This window comes from Notolepis coatsorum (genome assembly GCF_963971535.1).
Source record: "Notolepis coatsorum genome assembly, contig: SUPER_10_unloc_2, whole genome shotgun sequence".
NCBI classification, from domain to species: Eukaryota; Metazoa; Chordata; class Actinopteri; order Aulopiformes; family Paralepididae; genus Notolepis; species Notolepis coatsorum.
Window position 1 is genome coordinate 363,580 of NW_028174871.1, and position 24,269 is coordinate 387,848.

The following is a 24,269-nucleotide window of genomic DNA, read 5'->3' on the forward strand; positions in this document are numbered from 1 at the left end:
TATTTTTTATTTTTATTTTTATTTTTTATTTATATATTATATTTATGATAATAATAATAATAATTATTATTATTATCATAATATATATAAAAAAAAAAACAAAAAAAAACATTATATTAATGTTCATATAATAATAATAATAATAATAATAATAATAATAATAATAATAATAATAATAATAATAATAATAATAATAATAATAATAATAATAATAATAATAATAATAATAATAATAATAATAATAATAATAATAATAATAATAATAATAATAATAATAAAATAATAATAATTATTATTATTATTAAATAGAATTGAGTTAAATAGAATAACTAAATAGAATAACTTTCTATAGGCTTGCCGTGGTAGTCAGTGATACTGGTGTGATTCTGTGTTCAGGCATCCACTTGCCTAGTGCCCCTGTATAGGAGCCAAAGCACTCATGAGTTATACCTTATTTTTTTTTTTTTTTATTGGTCTTTTTCCCCCTCCATTTTTCCTCCGATTTTCTCCCATCCCAATGTTAGTCGTATGCCAATTCCCAGTCCCTTCCTGGTCGCTGCGCTTTACCCCCCACAGTCAGATCATTTGGGAGAGTGGAGGCTACCACGTGCTTCCTCCGACACACGTCCAGCCAATCACCGCTTCTTTTCACCTGGCAGCGCGGATTCTCATTGAGAGGGCGTAGCGTGTGGGAGGACCACACTATCCCCCTCACGTCCAATCCGCGCTTAGCAGGCGCCCCGACCGAACTGTAGGAGTCGCTGTTTACAACGACCCGGACCCACCCCGCCAGCTTCTCCCACCCTCTGATACAGCCAATTGTATCAGTGCAGACGGCCAGCCAAGCTGGTGACAACCCCGGAGCTGTGAGCTGGATTCGAACAGGCGAACCAAGCTCACAGCTCCGGGGCTGGTGACGAACGCAATCTCCGCTCGACCACCTAACCGCCGAGGTTATACCTTATTTCTATTGGTTTAGTTGGCTACACTGTTTAGGTCTACATTTCAGAATACAATGGGACTTAGCTGTATATTTAGGTTATTGTATTATATGAATGTTTATATGTTTATTTTTATTAGATTCCATTGTAAACAGCACAGCATACACACAGCATTAACTGTACTGCCCCCCCCCCCCCTGTGGCATTTAGAAACCAGACCAGGTGCTTATTCAGAAGGCTGCAACACAAATCAACGCTCATCAAGTAAAAAATATCCAACATAGAATAGGCATAAAATTCCCCCTCGATACTGATGAGTCTGTACGCTCTGCATGTATGCTTTTTTATTTCTAAATGTCGTGTGAGGATTGCAAACAAATTAATAAGCCCCTAGTCCTCCTTTGAAAGACGCTTGGCATTGAGTTGCCCTTATACCCCCCCCCCCCCCCCTTTGGAATAAATCTTAACACTTTGGGTGCCGGGAAACGCTTAAACACGTAATTCCCGGCCATGCTCAAGTTGCCGAAGACGCTTTACAGCGTCTTTAATATCAATATTTCAAAAATCTGGGATCGGATTCATATGTCCCCTCCGCTGGCCTGAGATCCACCAGGAGGACCCACTGAGCTCTCTGGCGGTTCAGGAGCGCCATCTGGTGGCCGATCGGCGCAATCGCTTAACAGGAAGTGCCGTAGAGGTTGTGCTGGACGGCCGTATTACTTCCGGCCACTCGGTACATGTCCCGGGACTCTGGCTCGTCACACTACATAGCAATTGCCAATAACTCGATAAACAACATGATTTGGACGTATATACCATTATACAAGCTGGAGATGGACCGGGTAAATCTACATCCCATAATGATAAAATTTCTACTCTACGATGATCGCCCAACGGCGCACGGAGACTGGGGTGAGTTTTAGCGTGTAAAGTTACCGTCTTCGATACTAACTGCTATTATCAACATTTGACCCACATTAGATGATTGGTATAACGCTGCCCACGGAATTATAAACGCCCCCTCGCCCATCCGGTCAACATCAGATGACGTGTAGTAACTTCTAGAAGTACGTCTAGTTGGAATTTTTTATATCGCGCTGATTGCCATAAAACTGTATTGCATCATCAATATAATGTATTTGGGGCTATAGATCACGTTCTGGAGAAAGCTGCAGAAAGAGATGAAAACATACTTATACATTAGACCATACTTTACTATGAATATGTGAATGAAAAAGTTTAATGTTGCTACACAATGAACAATACATATAGGACTTTGAATGGGCCCTAATAATGGCAATGTAGCAATAGAATTTAAAAAGTTATAGCCCTGCAAAGAAGGGGACTTTCTCTATAGACAAATAGAGCCGGCAACCTACGGTTGATAATGAATTTAACCCATGGCAGCCAAAGTGTTAATAGTCTAAAGGGGCCTCGTCTCCCCATCTCCAGTTCCTCCTCTGCAGTCAAATAAAGGGCAGGTGACAGTAATATGTATGGCTGGCTGAAGCCAAATCTGCTTGCTTTCACCTGTCCTATGTGGAAGAGTGCAGAGGAAGGAGAGGGGACAGAGCGAGGAAGCATCTTGTAACTACCGAGACGTCTCCTCTTTCGTTTCCTTCTTTCCCCCTCCGTCCTTCCTGATGTATGAAAAACAGTGTGATGGGTGTGTTTTCCCGGTTGATGGGAGCGTCGTCGCCATAGTGACAAACTTCCCGGTTCGTTCTTCAGTCATCGTCCACTGTGGGCGTGATGGTCACGCCCCTCCTGATCTGGCCCCAGCCAATCAGACGCCAATGTTGGTCCACACGACGGCTGAGTGCGATCTTCTCTGCGACCTCCGTGCAGACAGGGTTGGTCAGCACTATCTTGGCCAGATCAGCCTTCACTGCACTGACACGGCCGCCCGTTGAGAGAGAACCAATGTTCACCATCAACACTTCGTTCTTCGACAGCTTCCTGACCTTCGCAGCCTTCTTGTCTCCTTCCGTGCGGACTCCCAGTAGCCTCCTGAGCAGGAAGTAGGAGATTTCCAACTCCGTGAAGATCTCTGGCAGCGTTCCGACTGCACCCAGCACCTGGCCCACCAGACCATCCGCTCGGCACAGTGTGGGATCGATTTTAGTTCCCACACCGATAAGGCCTCCTGGGGCAGCGTACTGCAGGTCGTTGTGTTCGGCAAACAGGGAGACGATCTTGGAGAAGATGGGTTTGCACATCAGCTTTCCTTCCTGGTCTTTGGACACAATGCCAGGACGCACCTCCAGCTCCTGGCCCACCTTGAGCACACCCTTCAGAATACTGCCTCCTGCCACACCACCTTTAAGGTCGTCCACTTCACAACCCGGCTTGTTCACATCAAACGATCTGATCACGATGAGTCTGGGCTCGGAGACGAAGTCTCTGATGGGCACTGGGATCTTCTTGACGATGTACTCGCACACCGCCTCGATGTTGTACTTCAGCTGGGCAGAGATAGGAATGATAGGAGCGCCCTCGGCCACCGTCCCCTGAACGAAGGCGAGGATCTGCTCGTACTGCTCTTTGGCCTGGCTCTCGTTGACCAGGTCGATCTTGTTCTGAAGGATCAGAATGTGCTTCAGCTTCATGATCTCTATGGCTGCCAAATGCTCCGACGTCTGGGGCTGAGGACACGACTCGTTCCCCGTGATCACCAGGAGGGCAGCGTCCATGACAGCGGCTCCGTTCAACATGGTGGCCATCAAGACGTCGTGACCGGGACAATCCACAAACGAGACATGTCTGACCAGCTTGAAGTTGCCCTTGGTGCCGGGGATGTCTGTGGGGAACTCATCGGGGGCGCTGCTGCCACACGACCGGTAGCATTCTGGCCTGGGACAGCTGGGGTCGTCCAGCTTATACACCTTGGCGTTGGCATAGCCTAGCTTGATGGTAATATTCCTCACCAGCTCGTTCTTGAATCGAACAGTGTGCACGCCCGAGATGGCCTTTACCACTGTGGACTTGCCATGGGCCACATGACCAATGGTGCCAATGTTGATGGTGGCCTGTCTGCTGATGATCTCTTGAGAAAGGGGGGTCAGAGTAGACACATCCAATGAACTTAGATCTTGTCTGGAGAGATGAGGCTGACCCAGCGTTATTCCAGACTCATCACCCGCCATCTTGAACGAAAAAAGGCTTCAATCTATGTTGTTTAGTCTATCTGTTCAGTACTGCTCAGCACTGTTTCAAGATGCACAATGAGAGAGAATTGTTGAATATATATAGATACACAAATGTTGTAGAATGTTTGATTATGACATCATACTGTGACATCACAAATGTTCTAGAATGTTTGATTATGACATCATACTGCGACATCACAAATGTTCTAGAATGTTCTATTATGACTAGGGATGCACCGATATGAAAATTTGCCGCCGATACCGATTGTTCAACTAACACAATCGGCCCATACCGATATTTGTGGCAAAAAAATATAAAAAATATAAAAAAAATTATAAAAAATAAATAATTTATTTACAGTAGTATGAAACTACTGTATATTTGTACGTCTCTAAATGTTTTGATTAATTGAAAATGGAGGACCCTTATGTAAAAAAGCCGAAAGTCTTTTTCTGGTCTTCATCCTCCAGTCCACTGTTGTTGTATTGAGCTGTACTGTATTGTACCCATTCTGCAATCTGTTAATAAAAGTTTTCAATCAATCAATCAGACAAATGTATAGAAAAGCTTTTATTATAACCATATAACAAAAAATTATATTATTGTTTATGAAAATGTTTTAGCCCTATGCTTGACTATGATTTTAGGCATGGCAACAAATAAAATAATAATAATAAAATTAATAAATAAAATATTAAATAAATAAATAGGCTACACGTCTCTTTTTGTGTTACAAATTGTGCTCACCGATATGAACATAGGCCTCTTTACTTACTTAAAAAAAGGAAACATCAAGAAATATGTTTATGGTATTCTACCATGCCATGTGTGTTAATGCTCATGAGTCATGATTATTGCTGAAGTCTGAGTCATACAATACTCACTGGCTTTCATAACCTAACAGACTAACTTGTCTTGCTCAAGACTTGTTTATGAGTTTTAACACATTGGGCGCCGGGCATTGTGCCCATCATTATACCCAGTTTGCCAGCACTGTAACTGTAACGATAGGTTATGTAGATAACCTAGTTATATTAGTATTGGCTAAGCGTCCCGCTCTGAGCCTTACGAGATACTCCTATCTCCTGTGATACCTAATGTATCTCCCACGAACAAAAACACATGCACCCCACCTGTATGGGGCCCCGCCCCTTATGGTGGCACCGCCCATATAACCATGACCCTGGTCATGAAACACCCTTCCTCGCCAAAACCCGTCCCAGGAAAAGATCCCTCAAGAGGGAACTCAGGGCGCGCAGAGCGGGACGCTTAGCCAATACTAATATAACTAGGTTATCTACATAACCTATCGTTATATTTCGTATTGCATCGCGTCCCGCTCTGAGCCTTACGAGATAATGGGGAAGAGCGGGCGCGAGACCCGACAGATGTACCCCCTGAGGACCCGTAAGCCCACATCAAGGGGTGCGGGGAGCCCTGTCACCCCATCCTTCCTAACGAAGGGGGGGCGCAGTCAACTCCACCTGAATGCGAACAAGAGGGAGCCAGAACCCCTTGAACACACCGTACAGGCGGAACCACGTGTGACCCAACACACTGCGGCCCATACCCATACACTCCTGCTACCCGACCAAAGGACGGGAAGCAGGAAAGGCCACAAACCCCAGAACCGCCTGGGAGACAGAACCCCCGGTCATGTCCATGAGGAAAAACCTTACAAAGGAGCCCGGGGAGGACCATGAAGCTGCAGCACAGATGGCCTCCACCGAGGCCCCACCCAGGAGAGCGGCAGAGGCAGCCACCCAACGAGTGGAGTGCGCCCTGACGCCCCCAGGGGGATCCTGCCCAGCCAGCGTGTAGCAGAGGGTAACACCCTCGCACAACCAATGGGACAGGCGCTGCTCCGACAGTGCCTTACCAGCACAAGCCTTACCGTAACAGACAAAAAGCTGGTCGGTAACCCTGAAATCCTGAGTACGGCTGAGGTAAATCCCCAAGCACGGACTGGACATGACAGGTGAAGGCCCGCATCTAACTCACCAGTGTGAGGAGGAGGACGAAACGCCTGAACCACAATATCCCGGGAGCGGAAGGAACTCCGGATATTCTCAGGCACGAAAGCAGGATTAGGTCGCAGAGTGACACCGCAATCGGTCCGAAAAGACAGGCACTCTGGATGTACCGAGAGAGCACAGAGCTCACCTACGCGTTTAGCGGAAGTGACAGCCAGAAGGAACGCGGTCCTGAAGGACAGCTGTCCCAACGGCGCCCGCTCGAGCGGCTCAAACGGGGCCAAGGACAACCGACCGAGGACCAATTGAAGATCCCAAGTCGGAGCCAAGGAGCGTTGCACCGGCTTAACGCGTCGAGCGCCAAGCAGGAAACGCTTCACAAGAGGGTGGCTGAACAAGACATCCCCTCAAACCCCTCATGATAGGAGGATATAGCTGCTGCATATACCCTCACCGTCGAAGCCGACAGTCTATCAAGGAGAGACTGGAGGTAACTAAGGACAGCAACCAGGGGGCAGGAGACTGAGTCCTGGCCCCCCGCCTTACACCACACTTGGAACATACGTCATCTGCCCGCGTAAGCGCGACAGTGGAGGGAGCATGCGCATTCCAGATGGTAACACCATCAGGATCAAGAACCTGCGCCCCTCAACGTACCCGTCCCAACAACTGACCTAACAGATGTATGGGGAAGAATCCCTGGCGGCACGGCATCGGTCCCAGACCTGCCTGGCCATGTCCAGACGCAATCCTCACCCGTCAGGATGAGGGCCGCCCCGCGACAGTACACCTGCACCCACATTCTCCCTGCCGGGGATGTGGGGAGCCCTTAGGCCGCGCAGATGGAGGACGCCCATAGCCAGCCGCCCGCCGCCTGGTGCAGACAGGGGGAGCGTACTCCTCCCTGTCTGTCGATACACGACACTGACGTCGTATCGTCCGTCCTGATCAACACCATTTGTGGACCAGAAGGACCGCTTTCAACACCAACACATTGAACGTAGCGCAGACCGGGCAGCATGGTTTGCCAGCTGCCCCCTACTGCGTTGGCCCGACGCATCACCAGCGAGGGAGGCGTCGGTGAAAACGCGACGTGAGACAGCGCCGTAACCGTCCTAGGACGGAACCTCCCGAGCGTGTTGACAACACGCTCTGAGATGGATGCCCATAGCCCTCCAACCGTTGACTGGGAAGAGGAATACTCTACATCCAGTCTACAGCAACCCCAGGCTGGTAGAGACCTGCCTGGTACGAGACCTGACGATCCACCTTGACTGCGAAGGACCAGAACGTCATCAGGGCAGAACACTCCGTAACCCCGGATGACGCAGAGGCCCCAGTGCGGCCTCCACGCACTTGGTGAAGATGCGGGGAGCCAGAGAAAACCGAACGGCAGCCTCTGGTACTCATACGCTAACCCTGCAAAGGAAGCGTAGGTAAGCCCTAGGATGGAAGATCGGGGATGCGCATACGCATCCTACAGGTCTATGGAGGAGAACCAGACCCCCACCTGACAGTGTTCAACAGGTAGGAGACGATCCAAAAAATGCTGAACCTTCCCATGGGACAGGTCCAGCCTGGGTCTTACACCCCTCCCTCCCGACTTCTCGGGCAGAGAACACCGGGAGGAGAACGCCACGACGATGGCTTGCTTCGTCCACAGAGATTGGATCTCGTCGACCAGAGCTGTCCCTGCTGGAGACCCCGACAACAGGGTCTGTACCAAACCTGAAAACGGGTGGGGTTGTGTAAACACAAGTCCCCGCCTCACCATTCTCTCCATCTACCTCGACATATGGTACTGCCGTAGTCATATGTGACGACACTCCCAACGCACCCGCCGTCACGTGGCGCTAGGGTGACCAGATGCAAAAAGTCCAAAAGTGGGACAACAGTAAGATTTTGGTGGGACAAAGTGGGACAACAGTACGATTTTGGTGGGACAAAGTGGGACAGATAGATAATGTACATTTTTTTATTAGAATAACTGCCATGGTCTTCACTGAATAGATTTAAATCAAAGGTTAAAGGTTAAATCAAAATAAATACAAATTAAATACCACCTAACATCTGTTTTAAATATTCAAACGTCATCACTTGACAGGAATGTCTTGTGTTTGATATTCCCTGTTAACACAGAACTAGGGAAAACAGTGTAGTATAATACAAAAATAATAATACAAATAAATTGTGTTTCTATATTAGAATAACTGCCATGGTCTTCACCGAATAGATTTAAATCAAAGGTTAAAGGTTACCACAGTCGGCTGACCTGTATGAATGGGAGTGTTGTACTGTGTGATAGACACTTGTTATCTCATCTGCAGTGACCTTGTCCGTCTGGCTATCATTGTTTGGTTTAAAAAGAAACGTATCCATAGATCTTGATGTTTCTTTTTGGTGAGCCACTTTCAAGTGAGACTCACGTCCACTGTGGCGCTTCAAGTTGTATTCTCCTCCATGCGCAATTGAAAACGAACTATGACACAAAACACAGAAAGCCTGCTGCGGATTGCCTGCCATCTGCCTCACCCAGTCATGTGTCGTTTGCCAGTCTTGGTTGTAACTGCAGGTCCGTTTCTTTTTACTGCTTTCCATCTTGAACTAGTTCGCTTGTAATGTTGTTGTGTTTTTTTTGACCAATCAGATTTGCGATATGAGGTAGCGTCACGACTCAGTCTCAGTCACGTCACAAGCAGGCAAGCAGCACGCTAAAGTACTATAACCAATCAGAGCAATGTGTGTGGACAAGAGGCGGGTTGCTACGTTTACTGTCTGTAGGGAGGGGCTTTTAGACGCATGTTTTTTTTGGCTTCGAAAAGAGGGACATCCTCTCAATATGAGGGACGCGGGACATTTGGTCAAATGTTGGGACAGTACAACCAAAAGGGGGACACCTGGTCACCCTACGTGGCGCAGGTCCGCCAGGAACTGTAGATAGTTGGCCCGGTCCCCCCCGCTGTGCGAAGACAACCCTGGAATCGTGCGAGGAGCGCGTTCCGTGTCGGAACACCTGACCCTGACACCACCCACGAGGCAATCGCACCCAAGGGGGAACCCCGACAGAAAAGGGCCTGTCTGATACGGGGGGCTTCCGATCAAAAAAGCCCCCCCACTGAACACCCCTCCAGAACATGCTGAAGGAGTTGTTCTGCAGCCGGACATGCAAGGTGTAAGGCCCCCATGGGTTCCTACACACCGTAGCCCTGCAGTGATATCACTACCACCCCAAATCATGTGAGCTGCGACCACTTGCCAATATTCCAGGAGTGGGAGCACCAACATGATACCTGGCCTGGCGAAGGCGAGGCCGGGGAAGCCCGCACTGTGTGCCTCAAAAGGTTTCGAGCCCCCCTGCTGACAACACTTAAGTTGACAGACGTAACACCAGGCTCAACCAACACAGTTCAAGGTGTGGGAGCCGCTTGACAGCACAACATTCTCACGGACAGACCCAGGCTCAGCCATCAACTGGGTGTCAGCCCCTGTCTCCATGAGAAGCGAAGAATGGGGCCGCATGCGCTTCAAGAAGGTTCGCAGCCCGCAGCCAAAGGAACACACCCAGAGCCCCGCTTCTGAGGGTAACAGAAAGCGGACTGAGCGGGGAGCGGGCTGCTCGCGGCAAAATGACGACGGAGTGGTTTACCAACACCGAAATCACCCAAAATGGCCGATCCCTCGGCCGCCAAGACTGTCGGCCTCGCGATACCCTGTCGATTCTCCAACCAGGGCACCACTGGCGGGGGAAACATGGCCGCCTGTCGAGGGCCCCGTCATCGCCGCTGACGAGGCCGTGCTCTCTCTTCTTCTGGCTGCGCGGTGTGAGGCGGTGTAGGGCCTAGGACAATACCGCCCGCGCTCCAGCAGAAGACCAAAATCCCCTGCGGAGAGGGGAACCCTGAGCGGTTATAGCTTGCGGCTGGGTCAAAGCTAATAACGTCAACAACCTTGCGCGATGTGTCGACGTCGGCCGGCCCTCAAGGCCCCTCCACCAGACACTATTTCTTTAATAGAAAAAACACCAATTCGAACACAGTTCTAATCGTTGCCAATTCCATACCGTGGCGGTACAAGCCTTAACAGCCCACCAGCCACTCGCCAGGCCGACCCATGGTGTCGGCCGGGCGGGGCATTGTTTCAATATATCAAAAACAAAGGACTGACGTTAACATGGAGCACCAGTGGTGATTGCAAACAGCACCTTCCACTGTGGTGTGGACCATGAAAAGGTTAAATGAATAAAAGAGCTAAACCACAAAAACTGTAGAATGAGCAAACCCATACACACAAAGTTTAAGGGGAGACGGACCAGACCCGTCTTCATTCAAAATATTCACAACAGAACACCAGCCCTAGTTTAGCCCATTTACCAAAAAAGGTAAACAAAGCCCCCCCCCCGCACTACTCCCCCAGTATACCGATTGACCGTCAGTATGAATGGTTTGAGAGGAGAGAAAGCTGTAGCAAGACAGACCTTCTCATAGCAGAGTGACAAAATGAAACAATAGCCCCCTACACAGGGCCGCCCCAGGAGATGGGGGGCCTCGCGTCTAAAAACGCACAGGGCCTCACATTTCTCCCAAGCGGCCCTGCCCTTATACTACTGCAGCCTAACGCCAGGCAATGTGGAACCCAAGACAACAATTGCCTGTGCACAGACACGCAACATGTTTATCATGTCGGCTGGACCCATAGCCCCACTACCCGACGCCAACCCAGATGGGAACACCGTTCAACAAACCCCGCCGGAACACAAGGTAATACCTGGCTAGAACCTAGCCACGACCTACCCCGTTGTCAACCCATTTACCCGAAAAAGGTAAATAGAACTCAAAACCCCACAACAGCTACCGACTGACCTTCATTGATGAACCGGGCAAGAGGCGGGAGAGTGACAACATCTCACGGCGGAGACATTAAAACAGCATAGCAATTAGCAGTAGTGATAGCATGCGGCAGTAGCGATAGCATGTTAGCATAGCTTTAGATGTTTTAGCAGCACGCCCAAGACAGCTTGGAAACCGTTCCCTGCAGAGAACGTTCACCAAACCATCTTGCCCCTGGCGCCAACACACAACAAGGTTGTGTTAACAACACAAACCAGCATTACTAACACTAATACCCATGCCTGAAGACACAGGGCCTACCTGAGTACAAGCTGGCCCGACAGCCAGCCTTGTACAGCTGAACCTCGATGTGCAGTCATCAAACGAGGAACATCACAGGCCCGTCGTGTCGCCGAAAACATGCGTCGAAGATGCCAGGGGCCAGCAACCTCCGGTAAGCTTCCAACATTATTAATCTTCCTTAATCTTTTCATTCCGCTAGCTCGTATGGTGCACGCATCCAATACGCTGGGACGAAAATAGAGGAAGGGTGTTTCATGACCAGGGTCATGGTTATATGGGCGGTGCCACCATAAGGGGCGGGGCCCCATACAGGTGGGGTGCATGTGTTTTTGTTCGTGGGAGATACATTAGGTATCACAGGAGATAGGAGTATCTCGTAAGGCTCAGAGCGGGACGCGATGCAATACGAAATATAACTGAGGGGTACAATTCCCTGACTGTATTGATAAGTATGGTATCATTAAACCACTACCGCTTTATGTACTTTAATTACTGGCCATACAGTACACGATATATGAATATGATGAACACTTACTGTAACTGAGGGGTACAATTCCCTGACTGTATTGCTAGATATGATATTTAATACCACTACCTCATGTACTTTAACTTCTGGCCACCCAGTACAAGATATAAGTATGATGAACACTTTCCCACCTGATGAAACGAACCAACACAAATGTACCAAATCGAAGGTTTAATACAGCAAAGGGTGTATACAACGATCACTTAATTACATTTATGATTTGAAATATGGAATATGCACTTTTATGGCAAATGAGTATTCGTAGGTAAATCAACATTGAATGTCCAATCTCTGGTTGCGCAGGGAGTAAGTATACAACCTGGAATATTTAGGAAAACGATAGCGATGGTACTTAGATGATTATAGCTGGATACACTAAGGGGGGGGGGGGGTCCCGCTGGTTGTAAGACAGTAGGAGGGGGGGGGTTAGAGAAGCCGCTGGCGGTATCCCATCTGGCCGACGGTGTCTTGGGAGAATCCAAAGTCTTGGACACGGTGCCCACAGAACCTCGGGCCGCAGACGAATACAGCTGGACCCTCTGTGGAACGGTATCTGCCGGTCCACAACGGAGAGACGTGAGGCGACCTCACGTGTAGAGCGCCGTCTCACCTGGAGTCCTCTCCGGGGGGTAATTCCAACACTCAGCAGTGTTGGCCTTTATCCATGGAATAATCAAAGCACACAAAGCATAATCCAAGCCGTGGAAGGCTCGCCGTCGTCCGGGTAGAGTAATCCAATATACAGGTCCAGTCGCTCTTGGCCCGGAGCTCCTCGGATGCAATCACCACTAGGGGTCTGACCAGCCTGGTTAAGCGTCCAGATAACGTCAGGAACGATGGGGGTACTGATAACTGTAGAACTCTAACCGAACGATGCACCATACATAAATAGACTACTATTAGCTTAATAGAATACGTCCAACTCGACGGTATGGTGCCAAACTATGACCATTCAACTATTAATCTACACGATATCTCAATGCCTATTCTGGGCCAAGTAGGCCTTACTACACCGCACGTGCGTCGTGGGGAGGCTTTTCGTCTGTCACTCTGTTGGAGGGTAAAGAACTGGACTAAAAGAAAGTTCTACTTTACTGGCGCCATATATATATGCGCTATGAACAAATAGTACCATTCGTATTTCGCCCGACATATTACTGCGCGGAACCGGGGGGTTGCCTCGACATGTTAGGCGGCACGATTGAACTTGGACCTAGGGGTATGGCAACCTGGCGCCAGGTTCTCGTCCAATGGTAGAATGAAACTATTATGGGCTGTTTAGTAGAAACGGGGATATTCAATGCATATTGTACAAGGAATATACAGGGGATATCAAACGATATACAAATACAATTAAATATATATATATAAATAAATATACATATTCGGTTTAATCTGATCCTTCACAACAGCCGCACCCTAATTAGTCCCACCTAATTAGCTAAGCAGAGACAGATTAACCGCACTGTCTACCACTCAAGGTCCGCTGTAAGGGTCAGTCAACTCACAAAGTCATAGGGTCATGGTCATCATCGATAGTATCTGGGAGTCGGGGCAGTTCTATGAGCCTCGCCACGGGACGTGTGTAGGTGCGCCCTTGGACGAGTACTTCAGCTGCTCGGACCTTGCCATCGGCACCGGTGATCACTTTGCTTACGCGGCCAGCCGGCCACATAGCTCTGGGTAGTGACTGGTCAATAATCATGACGACTGTTCCTTCTGTCAAATTGTCTCTCTCTTTTACCCACTTCTGGCGGGTCTGTAGAGACGGTAGGTAGTGAAGTAGGAAGCTGCTCCCAAACTTGTCAGCTAGTACTTGGCTGTACCTCCACATTCTTCGGCCGTTCGCTTCTTCAGGCCTGTACATTGTCTGGGGTAGCGCGGGGTCCAGCCGCCCAATTAGGAGTGTGTTGGGGGTGACTGGGTCGACATCTGCTACATCACTGGAGACGTAACCGAGGGGCTTTGAGTTCAATACTCCCTCGATCTCCGTGAGGACTGTCATTAGGACTTCCTCCGCCACAGTCTGGGCTCCGAGTACGGCGTACAGGGCTGTCTTTATAGAACGTACTTCTCGTTCCCAGGTTCCACCGAAGTGGGGTGCGTTCGGGGGATTAAACTGGAAGTCAATCTGGGCTGGAGCGAGGTGGGTCTTAAGTTCTGGGCCCATAGCTTGGAAGCTCTCTCTCAGCTCTCTTTCTCCGCCTTTGAAGTTGGTCCCGTGATCAGACAACAATGTAGACGGTTTTCCTTTCCGTGATGTGAATCTCCGGAAGGCCATAAGGAATGAGTCTGTGCTCATGGTCGGAAGGAGCTCGATATGTATCGCTCTGTTGGTCATGCATTTGAATACAATACCCCACCGCTTCTCGGTGCCTCTTCCTCTCTTTATATACAACGGGCCAAAGCAGTCCATGCCTGTGGAGTGGAATGGCTTGTCGCCGATTCGGAGGCGACAGGGGGGTAGGTCAGCCATCCGTGGTATGCTGGGCTGCGCGCGCCACTTACGGCAGTCTAGACAGGTTCGCTGGAAGCGCCGTACTGCTTCTCTCCCTTGCAATATCCAATAACGACGTCTGATCTCCGCGAAGACTCTCTCTGCTCCTGCGTGGTGTACATCCTCATCGTATTTCTTTATGATCAGCTCTGTGACCTTGTGTCGGCTGTTCAAGACGATCGGGTGCTTAATGTCATCTGGTAGATCGGGGGCTCTCCGCAGGCGACCACCCACTCTGATGAGATTATGTGCGTCACTCTCTGGTGCCAGGTGAATCAGTCTGCTGTCTGATGGGACGGGGTTTCCTCCCTGTAGACAGTCTAGCTCATCGGGGAACGAGTCTCTCTGGGCTCGTTGTAGTAGGAGAAGTTCTGCTTCTTCGTAGTCAGCTGCTGACATGTCAGTGGTGGACTGAATCTCTGGGTGGTGCCGCAGGAATGTTCTTTGTTGCGCACTCTCTAGGGTAATGCAGTCATCTATGTTGGGGTCTGTGGAGGCGACAGTGCTCAGTCCACAGAACATAGGCTTCTTGTTCTCAGCCTCCTCGTTACTTGCTTCCCTCGGGGTGGGCGTAGGCCAATCTCCTTCCGGGAGCTTGAGGAATGCTGGTCCGTCACTGTAGATGTTGCGACGGGTTAGGTCATCCAGGGACATTCCCCGGGTGATGACGTCAGCTGGGTTGTGTTTGGTGTCCACATACCGCCAGCTTGCTTCTTCTGTTAATTCTTGAATCTCGGTGACTCTGACTCCCACGAAGACTTTGTATCTGCATGAATCAGACTTAATCCATGTGAGTACTGTCGTGGAATCTGACCACAAGATTGTTCTATGCACCGGAATGGTGAGTTCACGTTGGATTAACGTGGCTAGATGCGCTCCTGCGAGGGCTGCGCAGAGCTCTAGACGTGGGATAGATTGTTACGTGGGGCTATTCTTGAGCGGGCCAGTATGAAAGCAGTGTGTATCTTTCCTCCCATCTCTTGGGCACGCAAATAGGCAACCGATCCGTAGGCTACTTCGGAGGCGTCGCTGAAGACGTGTAGCTCAATCTCGCATGTCTCTGGCCTCACTGTGGATGGGAAGTAGCTGCGGCGTATATTGACACCTGGGAGTGAGCGGAGTTCCGTCTCCCACTCTCTCCATGTTGAGGCAAGGTGTGCGGGTATTGGGTCGTCCCAGCCCTGGTCCTTGTCCCATAGTGCTCGTACAATCATCTTTGCCCGGGTGGTGTAAGGTAGAATACATCCCAACGGGTCATATTGTCTGGCGAGTGTTCTGTACACACTCCGTCTGGTGGTCGGTATCGCCGCCGACCTTCCTTGCTCTGGAGCCAAGGGTTTGTGTCTATAGTGGAGCGAGTCTGTTTTGAAGCGCCAGACTAATCCTAGTGTCATTTCTTGGGCTTCTCCTGGGATTGTCGCCATCCAGGTCTCGCTGCTGGCAGCCTTGTCCGCGGAGGAGAGGCTGCGCAATACTTGCGGGTCGCTGCTGGCCCACTGCCTGAGATCAAAGCCGCCTTTGATTAGGGAGGCGCGTAACTTGATTAGGAGAGCCTCGGCTTCTTCTTGAGTCGAGACGCTTTGTAAACAGTTGTCCACGTAGAAACTGTTCTTCACACTGTGTTGGACCTCTTCATCTGCTGCGGGGTCCTCTGCGACCTCTGGGTTGAGGTTGCGCAATACTGGGGGGTCGCTGCTGGCCCGCTGCCGGAGATCAAAGCCGTCTTTGATCAGGGAGGCGCGGAGCAGCGCACGGCGTCGCCAGTCAATTTTCTTCTCGACAGGCTGCAGGAGTGTGGTGTCTCCTGCTGTCACTCTGGAGTGGAAGCAGCTAGTGGCTGCTGTTCGGTTGAGAGATTTAGCGAGGGGGCCTTGTAATGTCCATCCTAGGCGGGTCTCGACTGCTGCAGGACAGCCTCGGGGGCCTGTATGGACCCGGTCAATCGGGACTATGAGTTCTGCATGGTCGGAGCCTATCAACAGGGTCGGGGTAGCGCCGTCTATGAGCGGGATAGGTAATTGGCGCAGGTGCACATATTTATCCATCAACTTGGTGACAGGGTAGGTGTACTGCGATAGTCCTATTTCTTGGCTGGTGAAAGCATTTGTGATCTTGTACCGTCGCTCTGGCTGCCCGTTGGCTGCGATGGTGAAGGAGACGTTCTCGCCCTTTATCGTCTTTAAATCTCTTCTTATTGTCCGAATCGTCATTTCGTTCTTGCTCCCCCGCAGTCCCAGCTGGGTCGCAGCGGAGGCGAGCAGAAGGGTCTTCTCTGACCCGTCATCAAGGACGGCGTAAGTGTCCATGACTTTATCTTGGTAGCTCAATGTCACACGGACTACCTTTAAGAGCACTTGGGCTCCGCTGCTGCTGGCGGGGTCAATGTACATGACACTTGCCTTGGTGCCGCTCCGTGGTGCAGGTATAGGCCGTCTTCCGTTACTATCGTGTAGTATATCTAGATGGGCTCCATCGCACCGGCTGCACCTTTTCTTTAGGCGGCATTCGGCTGCCATGTGGGGCCGCGCACATCGATAACAGCGCCGGTTGGACTTTATCCATTGACTCACTTCTTCTGCATTCATCTTTGTGAATGAGTCACATTGTGACAGCCAGTGTTCTTTCTCACAGTAGGGACATGCTATCTTCCACTTCTCTTTTCTCGAGGGGGTGCTGTGACTCTTACTGCTCGGTACTGACTCTGATTGGTGCATGACAGTCACCGATCTTCTTCCATCATTTATTCTCCTGGGTCCCTCTCTGGAGCTTGGCGTGCTCCGCCCGAAGGTGTCCAGTCGTAAGCTGCTGACCTCTCTCGCCAGGAAGTCGGCCAGATCAAGGAGGGATGGCTCGGGGCCGTCGGGATCTCGGTAGTCCCTCTGCCGCCTAAAGCGCTCCTGTCTTGCGGGTGGCAGCTTCTCCAAAACCCTCTCAACGTTAGAGTTGGCGTATAGCTCATGCATGCCCTTCTCCCGTTGAGCTCCCAGCATCCCCACCAGGGACTGCACTTTGATTGACAGGTCGTCTAGTGAGCGATTGTCTGTGGCTACGTCCATATCTCTGATCCAGCGCTGCAAGGGCCGCTGTGTATGGGGTCGAGGAGGTAGCATAGGCTAGCGCTATATTGTGCGCTCGCGGTACTTTCAGGTGCTTCAGTAATATTGCATACTTGTGGCGTTCATCAGCGACATCCACCATCATTGTCTCTAGGCACATCCGGAGCTCCGTGTACTGTGCTCGACTCTCATAGGCGAAGTCTGGGAATGACGGCGTGGCGTTGTATGACGCCGTGGATGGCTGATACATCGGCGAGCGTTGGGGGAGAGACCTCCTGGGCGAGTCCCCTCTTGCGCCTCGCTGTGGGCTGGTACTGGCAGGGTACCATGGCCCGCTGGTCCAGGTACTGTTCCTCGGGGCTGGTCGTGCGTCGTGCTCACCCGTGAATAGAGTCGGGGGTCTGTAGCGCAGCGCCGCGGGGGTATAGCCTGGACTGTATGGGACCTCCTGGTCCGGTGGAGTACTGTGCTGTCGTCGGGCTTGGTTCTCCTCTTCTCCCTCTTCTTCCTCTATCAAATCTTCCAGATCCTGTAATCGTTTATTTAGCTTCTCCGCAGTGTATGCCGCTCCTTCCTTGTAGCTGGGTCTCGCTTGGACCGGTATGGGAAGGGGGTCTGCGGGGGGTCTAGACTCGGTCTGTTGGTCAAGTTCAGGGTCGCTTGCTCGTTGTGGTGACGCTGCTCTTGACTGTTGTCTCGACGAGTTCCTTGAGCCCCTGGCGGAGGGAGAGGGAGTTGTCCTTTTGATCAGCTGCTCTATTAGTTGCGCTTGTAGTCTGTCGCGCTCTGCGTCTCTTTGGGCACCGGCAGCGGCGCGCTGGGCGTCGGCGGCGGCGCGCTCTGCTTCTCTTTGGGCACCGGCAGCGGCGCGCTGGGCGTCGGCGGCGGCGCGCTCTGCTTCTCTTTGGGCACCGGCAGCGGCGCGCTGGGCGTCGGCCCGGTCTCTTGCCATATTCTCTTCCATCTGGAAGCGTCTCATCTCCAGACGTGTGCGCTGTTCTTCGCTCCGTTGCTGCGCTTGGAGGTGTTCGCGCTCGCCAAGCATCTGTGCTTGGAGACGATCGCGCTCGGCAGAGGCTGTCAGGCTGACGAGGAACGCCTGTTGTAGTATCCTCTCCGCTTCGTTGGGGGAAGGCGGTAGTGGAGGTGAGCCGCTCCTGCGTGAGCCGCTCCTGGGGGTACTCGTTGGGGAGTCCTGGAGCTCTAGTTCCTCGGCGCTCTCCTCCTCTTCTTCCGTGCAGAGTTCTCTCTCTGTAGGGTTGTCTTCCTCCCGGGGCTTGTCGGGGACTACTTCTTGAGTAGTGGCGGGGGGTAAAGGCATGTCAATTCCCTCCTGGTCCCCACCGTGAGCTTGGTCAGTTACATTAGGACCTACTAGGGCCTCTGTGGTCGGGGAAACCTGCTCGTTAAGGTCAGACATAATTTTACTTTCGACCTTTACCGCGTTTACCGTTTGTCGAAGGCTAGGTAGTTGACTGACAGTGTAAGCCTCTAAGTACTGAGGTGTCTGTCGTCTGCGCCGCGGGCGTTCTAGGTTAGGAGGATCGTTTCGTGGAGTGTTCATCATAGGCCATTTCGATATTAATAACACTATATTAATATTACACTAGTTACCCTCCGGCTCGAAGGACCAATTGTAACTGAGGGGTACAATTCCCTGACTGTATTGCTAGATATGATATTTAATACCACTACCTCATGTACTTTAACTTCTGGCCACCCAGTACAAGATATAAGTATGATGAACACTTTCCCACCTGATGAAACGAACCAACACAAATGTACCAAATCGAAGGTTTAATACAGCAAAGGGTGTATACAACGATCACTTAATTACATTTATGATTTGAAATATGGAATATGAACTTTTATGGCAAATGAGTATTCGTAGGTAAATCAACATTGAATGTCCAATCTCTGGTTGCGCAGGGAGTAAGTATACAACCTGGAATATTTAGGAAAACGATAGCGATGGTACTTAGATGATTATAGCTGGATACACTAAGGGGGGGGGGGGGGTCCCGCTGGTTGTAAGACAGTAGGAGGGGGGGGTTAGAGAAGCCGCTGGCGGTATCCCATCTGGCCGACGGTGTCTTGGGAGAATCCAAAGTCTTGGACACGGTGCCCACAGAACCTCGGGCCGCAGACGAATACAGCTGGACCCTCTGTGGAACGGTATCTGCCGGTCCACAACGGAGAGACGTGAGGCGACCTCACGTGTAGAGCGCCGTCTCACCTGGAGTCCTCTCCGGGGGGTAATTCCAACACTCAGCAGTGTTGGCCTTTATCCATGGAATAATCAAAGCACACAAAGCATAATCCAAGCCGTGGAAGGCTCGCCGTCGTCCGGGTAGAGTAATCCAATATACAGGTCCAGTCGCTCTTGGCCCGGAGCTCCTCGGATGCAATCACCACTAGGGGTCTGACCAGCCTGGTTAAGCGTCCAGATAACGTCAGGAACGATGGGGGTACTGATAACTGTAGAACTCTAACCGAACGATGCACCATACATAAATAGACTACTATTAGCTTAATAGAATACGTCCAACTCGACGGTATGGTGCCAAACTATGACCATTCAACTATTAATCTACACGATATCTCAATGCCTATTCTGGGCCAAGTAGGCCTTACTACACCGCACGTGCGTCGTGGGGAGGCTTTTCGTCTGTCACTCTGTTGGAGGGTAAAGAACTGGACTAAAAGAAAGTTCTACTTTACTGGCGCCATATATATATGCGCTATGAACAAATAGTACCATTCGTATTTCGCCCGACATATTACTGCGCGGAACCGGGGGGTTGCCTCGACATGTTAGGCGGCACGATTGAACTTGGACCTAGGGGTATGGCAACCTGGCGCCAGGTTCTCGTCCAATGGTAGAATGAAACTATTATGGGCTGTTTAGTAGAAACGGGGATATTCAATGCATATTGTACAAGGAATATACAGGGGATATCAAACGATATACAAATACAATTAAATATATATATATAAATAAATATACATATTCGGTTTAATCTGATCCTTCACAACACTTCCCACAATGAAATCGGTTCCAGTCAAAGGTATTAATCAAGTATTTAATGGAGCAAAAGGTACATAGGATACTTTACATTATTCTTTGAATGCACTTGTAAGGCAAAGGAGTATGCGTAGGCAAATCAATAACGAATGTCCATTCTCTGGTTACGCAGGAGGTAATTATACAACCTGAATCTTAGGGAATTATATCTATGGTACACTAGTAATAGCGGGAGATACTGGAAGGGGTTCCCACTGGTTGTAAGCCAGCAGGGGGGGTAGAAGATCTGTCGGTAGTAGGACGTCTGGTCAACGATGACTAGGGAGACTTCAGGTACAGAAGCCGGTGCAGTAGCCTCTTGATCCACAGACGAATACAGCTTGGTTCTCTTGTAGACTGTAGCTCTACAGTGAAGAAAGCTAGGCGGCCTCAGGCTCTCTGAGCGCCGACTCGACTTGACTCCTCTCGGGGTAAATCCAACACGTGCAGGCGTCGGCGATTATCCGCTCCATAAATCACAGGACCAAAGCAAATATATTCCAGCCGCAAAGGGCTATGTAGTCGTCGGGTAGATTAATCCAGTGTACATGTCCATACGGCTCTCGCCTAGGTCTCCTCGGGTGAAAGCGCCATGCGGTCGGCCCAGCCTGGATAAGAACTCTAGCTAATACGAGAAAGCGTTGGAGATGCTGGTCACTATAGAATTCTAACCGCACGATACACTATACACAAATAGACTATTAAAGACTCAATAGAAATATGTCGCACTCGACGGTATAGCGCCAAACTCTGACAATTCAGTTATTAATTCGCACGCGGTCTCGATGCTCTATTCTGAGGCCAAACAGGCCATACTTCACCGCACGTTGTATCGTGGGTGAGGCTTCAACTTATCGGTAACATACTAAATGGACGAAGGGTACGGAGGTAAGGGGCTAAGGGGCTTCTACATTCACCTGCGCCGTATTTATATGCACGGTGCACAAACTAGTTCCACTCTCATTTCTGTCGCGTATCCCTGGGTAAGGTTGGGCATGTCCAGACACATCTTGACGGTGACTTTGAACCTGGCTCCGGAGGCCGGTCCCTGGCGCCGGTGGACCGCTGTCCAATAGGAGAATGAACTATTATGGTCTGGGCTAAAGGGATATTCCGTGTATATGTACAAGGAATATACAGGGGATATCAAACGATATACAAATACTATGCAATATATATCAATAAATAAATATATATATTCGGTTTAATCTGATCCTTTGTAACAGCCGCCCCCTAATTAGTCCCACCTAATTAGCTAAGCAGAGACAGATTAACCGCACTGTCCACTACTCAATGTCTGCTGTGAGGGGTCTGTCAGTTCACAAAGTCATGGGGTCATGGTCGTCATCGATGGTATCGGGGAGCCTTGGCAGTTCTATTAGCCTCGCCACGGGTCGGGTATAGGTCCGCCCTTGGACGAGCACTTCGGCTGCTCGGACCTTTCCGTCGGCACCGGTGATCACTTTGCTTACGCGGCCGGCCGGCCACATAGCTCTGGGTAGTGACTGGTCGATAATCATGACGACTGTTCCTTCTGTCAAATTGTCTCTCTCTTTCACCCATTTCTGGCGGGTCTGTAGAGACGGTAGGTAGTGGAGTAGGAAGCTGTTCCAAAACTTGTCAGCCAGTACTTGACTGTACCTCCACATTCTTCGGCCGTTCGCTTCTTCAGGCCTGTACATTGTCTGTGGTAGCGCGGGGTCCAGCCGCCCAATCAAGAGTGTGTTGGGGGTGACTGGGTTGACATCTGCTACATCACTTGAGACGTAACCGAGGGGCTTTGAGTTCAATACTCCCTCGATCTCCGTGAGGACTGTCATTAAGACTTCTTCCGCCACGGTCTGGGCCCCAAGCACGGTGTACAGGGCTGTCTTTATTGAACGTACTTCTCGTTCCCAAGTTCCACCGAAGTGAGGTGCGTTCGGGGGATTAAACTGGAAGTCAATCTGGTATGGAGCGAGGTGGGTCTTAAGTTCTGGGCCCATAGCTTGGAAGCTCTCTCTCAGCTCTCTTTCTCCGCCTTTGAAGTTTGTCCCGTGATCAGACAACAATATAGACGGTTTACCTTTCCGCAATGTGAATCTTCGGAAGGCCATAAGGAATGAGTCTGTGCTCATGGTTGGAAGGAGTTCTATATGCATCGCTCGGGTGGTCATGCATTTGAATACAATACCCCACCGCTTCTCGGTGCCTCTTCCTTTCTTTATATACAGCGGGCCGAAACAGTCCACACCGGTGGAGTGAAAGGGCTTGTCGCCGAGTCGGAGGCGACAGGGAGGTAGGTCAGCCATCCGGGGTATACTGGGCTGCGCTCGCCACTTACGACAGTCTAGACAGGTTTGCTGGAAGCGCCGCACTGCTTCTCTCCCTTGCAGTATCCAATAACGACGTCTGATCTCCGCGAAGACTCTCTCTGCCCCGGCGTGATGCACATCCTCGTCGTATTTCTTTATGATCAGCTCTGTGACCTTGTGTCGGCTGTTTAAGACTATCGGGTACTTGACGTCATCCGGTAAGTCTGGGGCTCTCCGCAAACGACCACCCACTCTGATGAGACCATGGGCGTCGCTCTCGGGGGCTAGGTGGAGCAGTCTGCTGTCTGATGGGACGGGCTTTGCTCCCTGTAGACAGTCTAGCTCATCGGGGAACGAGTCTCTCTGGGCTTGTTGTAGTAGAAGAAGTTCCGCTTCTTCGTAGTCAGCTGCAGTAATGTCAGTAGTGAGCTGAACCTCTGGGTGGTGCCACAGGAATGTCTTTAGCTGCGCACTCTCTAGGGTGAGGCAATCGTCTATGTCGGGGTCTGTGGAGACGAGTGTGTTCAATCCACAGAACATAGATTTCTTGTTTTCTGCCTCCTCTTTACTCGCTTCCCGTGGGGTGGGTGTAGGCCACTCTTCTTCCGGGAGCTTGAGGAACTCTGGCCCGTCACTGTATAGGTTGTGACGGGTGAGGTCATCCAGGGACATTCCCCGGGTGATGACGTCAGCTGGGTTGTGTTTTGTGTCCACATACCTCCAGCTTGCTACTTCTGTTAGATCTTGAATCTCTGTGACTCTGACCCCCACGAAGACCTTGTATCTGCACGAATCAGACCGGATCCATGTGAGTACTGTCGTGGAGTCTGACCACAAGATTGTTCTTTGCACCGGAATGGTGAGTTCACGTTGGATTAACGTGGCGAGTTGCGCTCCTGCTAGGGCTGCGCAGAGCTCTAGACGCGGGATAGATTGTTGCTTTCGTGGGGCTATTCTTGAGCGGGCCAGGATGAAGGCAGTATGTATTTCTCCTCCCTCCTCTCGGGCACGCAAGTAGGCCACCGAGCCGTAGGCTACTTCGGAGGCGTCGCTGAAGACGTGCAGGTCCATCTGGCACGTCTCCGGCCTCACTGTGGGTGGGAAGTAGCTGCGGCGTATGTTAACACCTGGGAGTGAGCTGAGTTCCGTCTCCCACTCTCTCCATGTGGATGCAAGGTGTTCGGGTATGGGGTCGTCCCAGCCCTGGTCCTTGTCCCATAACGCTCTTACAATCATCTTTGCCCTGGTGGTGTAAGGTAGAATACATCCCAACGGGTCATATTGTCTGGCGAGTGTTCTGTATACACTCCGTCTGGTGGTCGGTAGTGCAGTCGACCTTCCCTGCTCCTTGGTCAGGGGTGTGTGTTTATAATGGAGCGAGTCTGTTTTGAAGCGCCAGACTAGTCCTAATGTCATTTCTTGGGCTTCTCCTGGGATGGTCGCCATCCAGGTCTCGCTGCTTGCTGCCTTGTCCTCGGGGGAGAGGCTGCGCAATACTTGCGGGTCGCTGCTGGCCCACTGCCTGAGATCAAAGCCGCCTTTGATCAGGGAGGCGCGGAGCTTGAGTAGAAGGGCCTCGGCTTCTTCTGGTGTCGAGACGCTTTGCAGACAGTTGTCCACGTAGAAACTATTTTCTACA

At 50.6% G+C, this 24,269-nt stretch overlaps 1 protein-coding gene across 1 annotated transcript; it reads right to left on the reverse strand.

Annotated features, from left to right (window-relative positions):
- Positions 1-2,591: 2,591 nt before the first annotated feature.
- Positions 2,592-4,087, reverse strand: LOC311236331 (eukaryotic translation initiation factor 2 subunit 3-like; the record flags this gene model as incomplete). Its single annotated transcript, XM_084338405.1, has 1 exon — positions 2,592-4,087. The coding sequence occupies one exon, from the start codon at positions 4,085-4,087 to the stop codon at positions 2,669-2,671; it is 1,419 nt and encodes a 472-aa protein (XP_084194531.1). The 3' UTR covers positions 2,592-2,668.
- Positions 4,088-24,269: the final 20,182 nt, after the last annotated feature.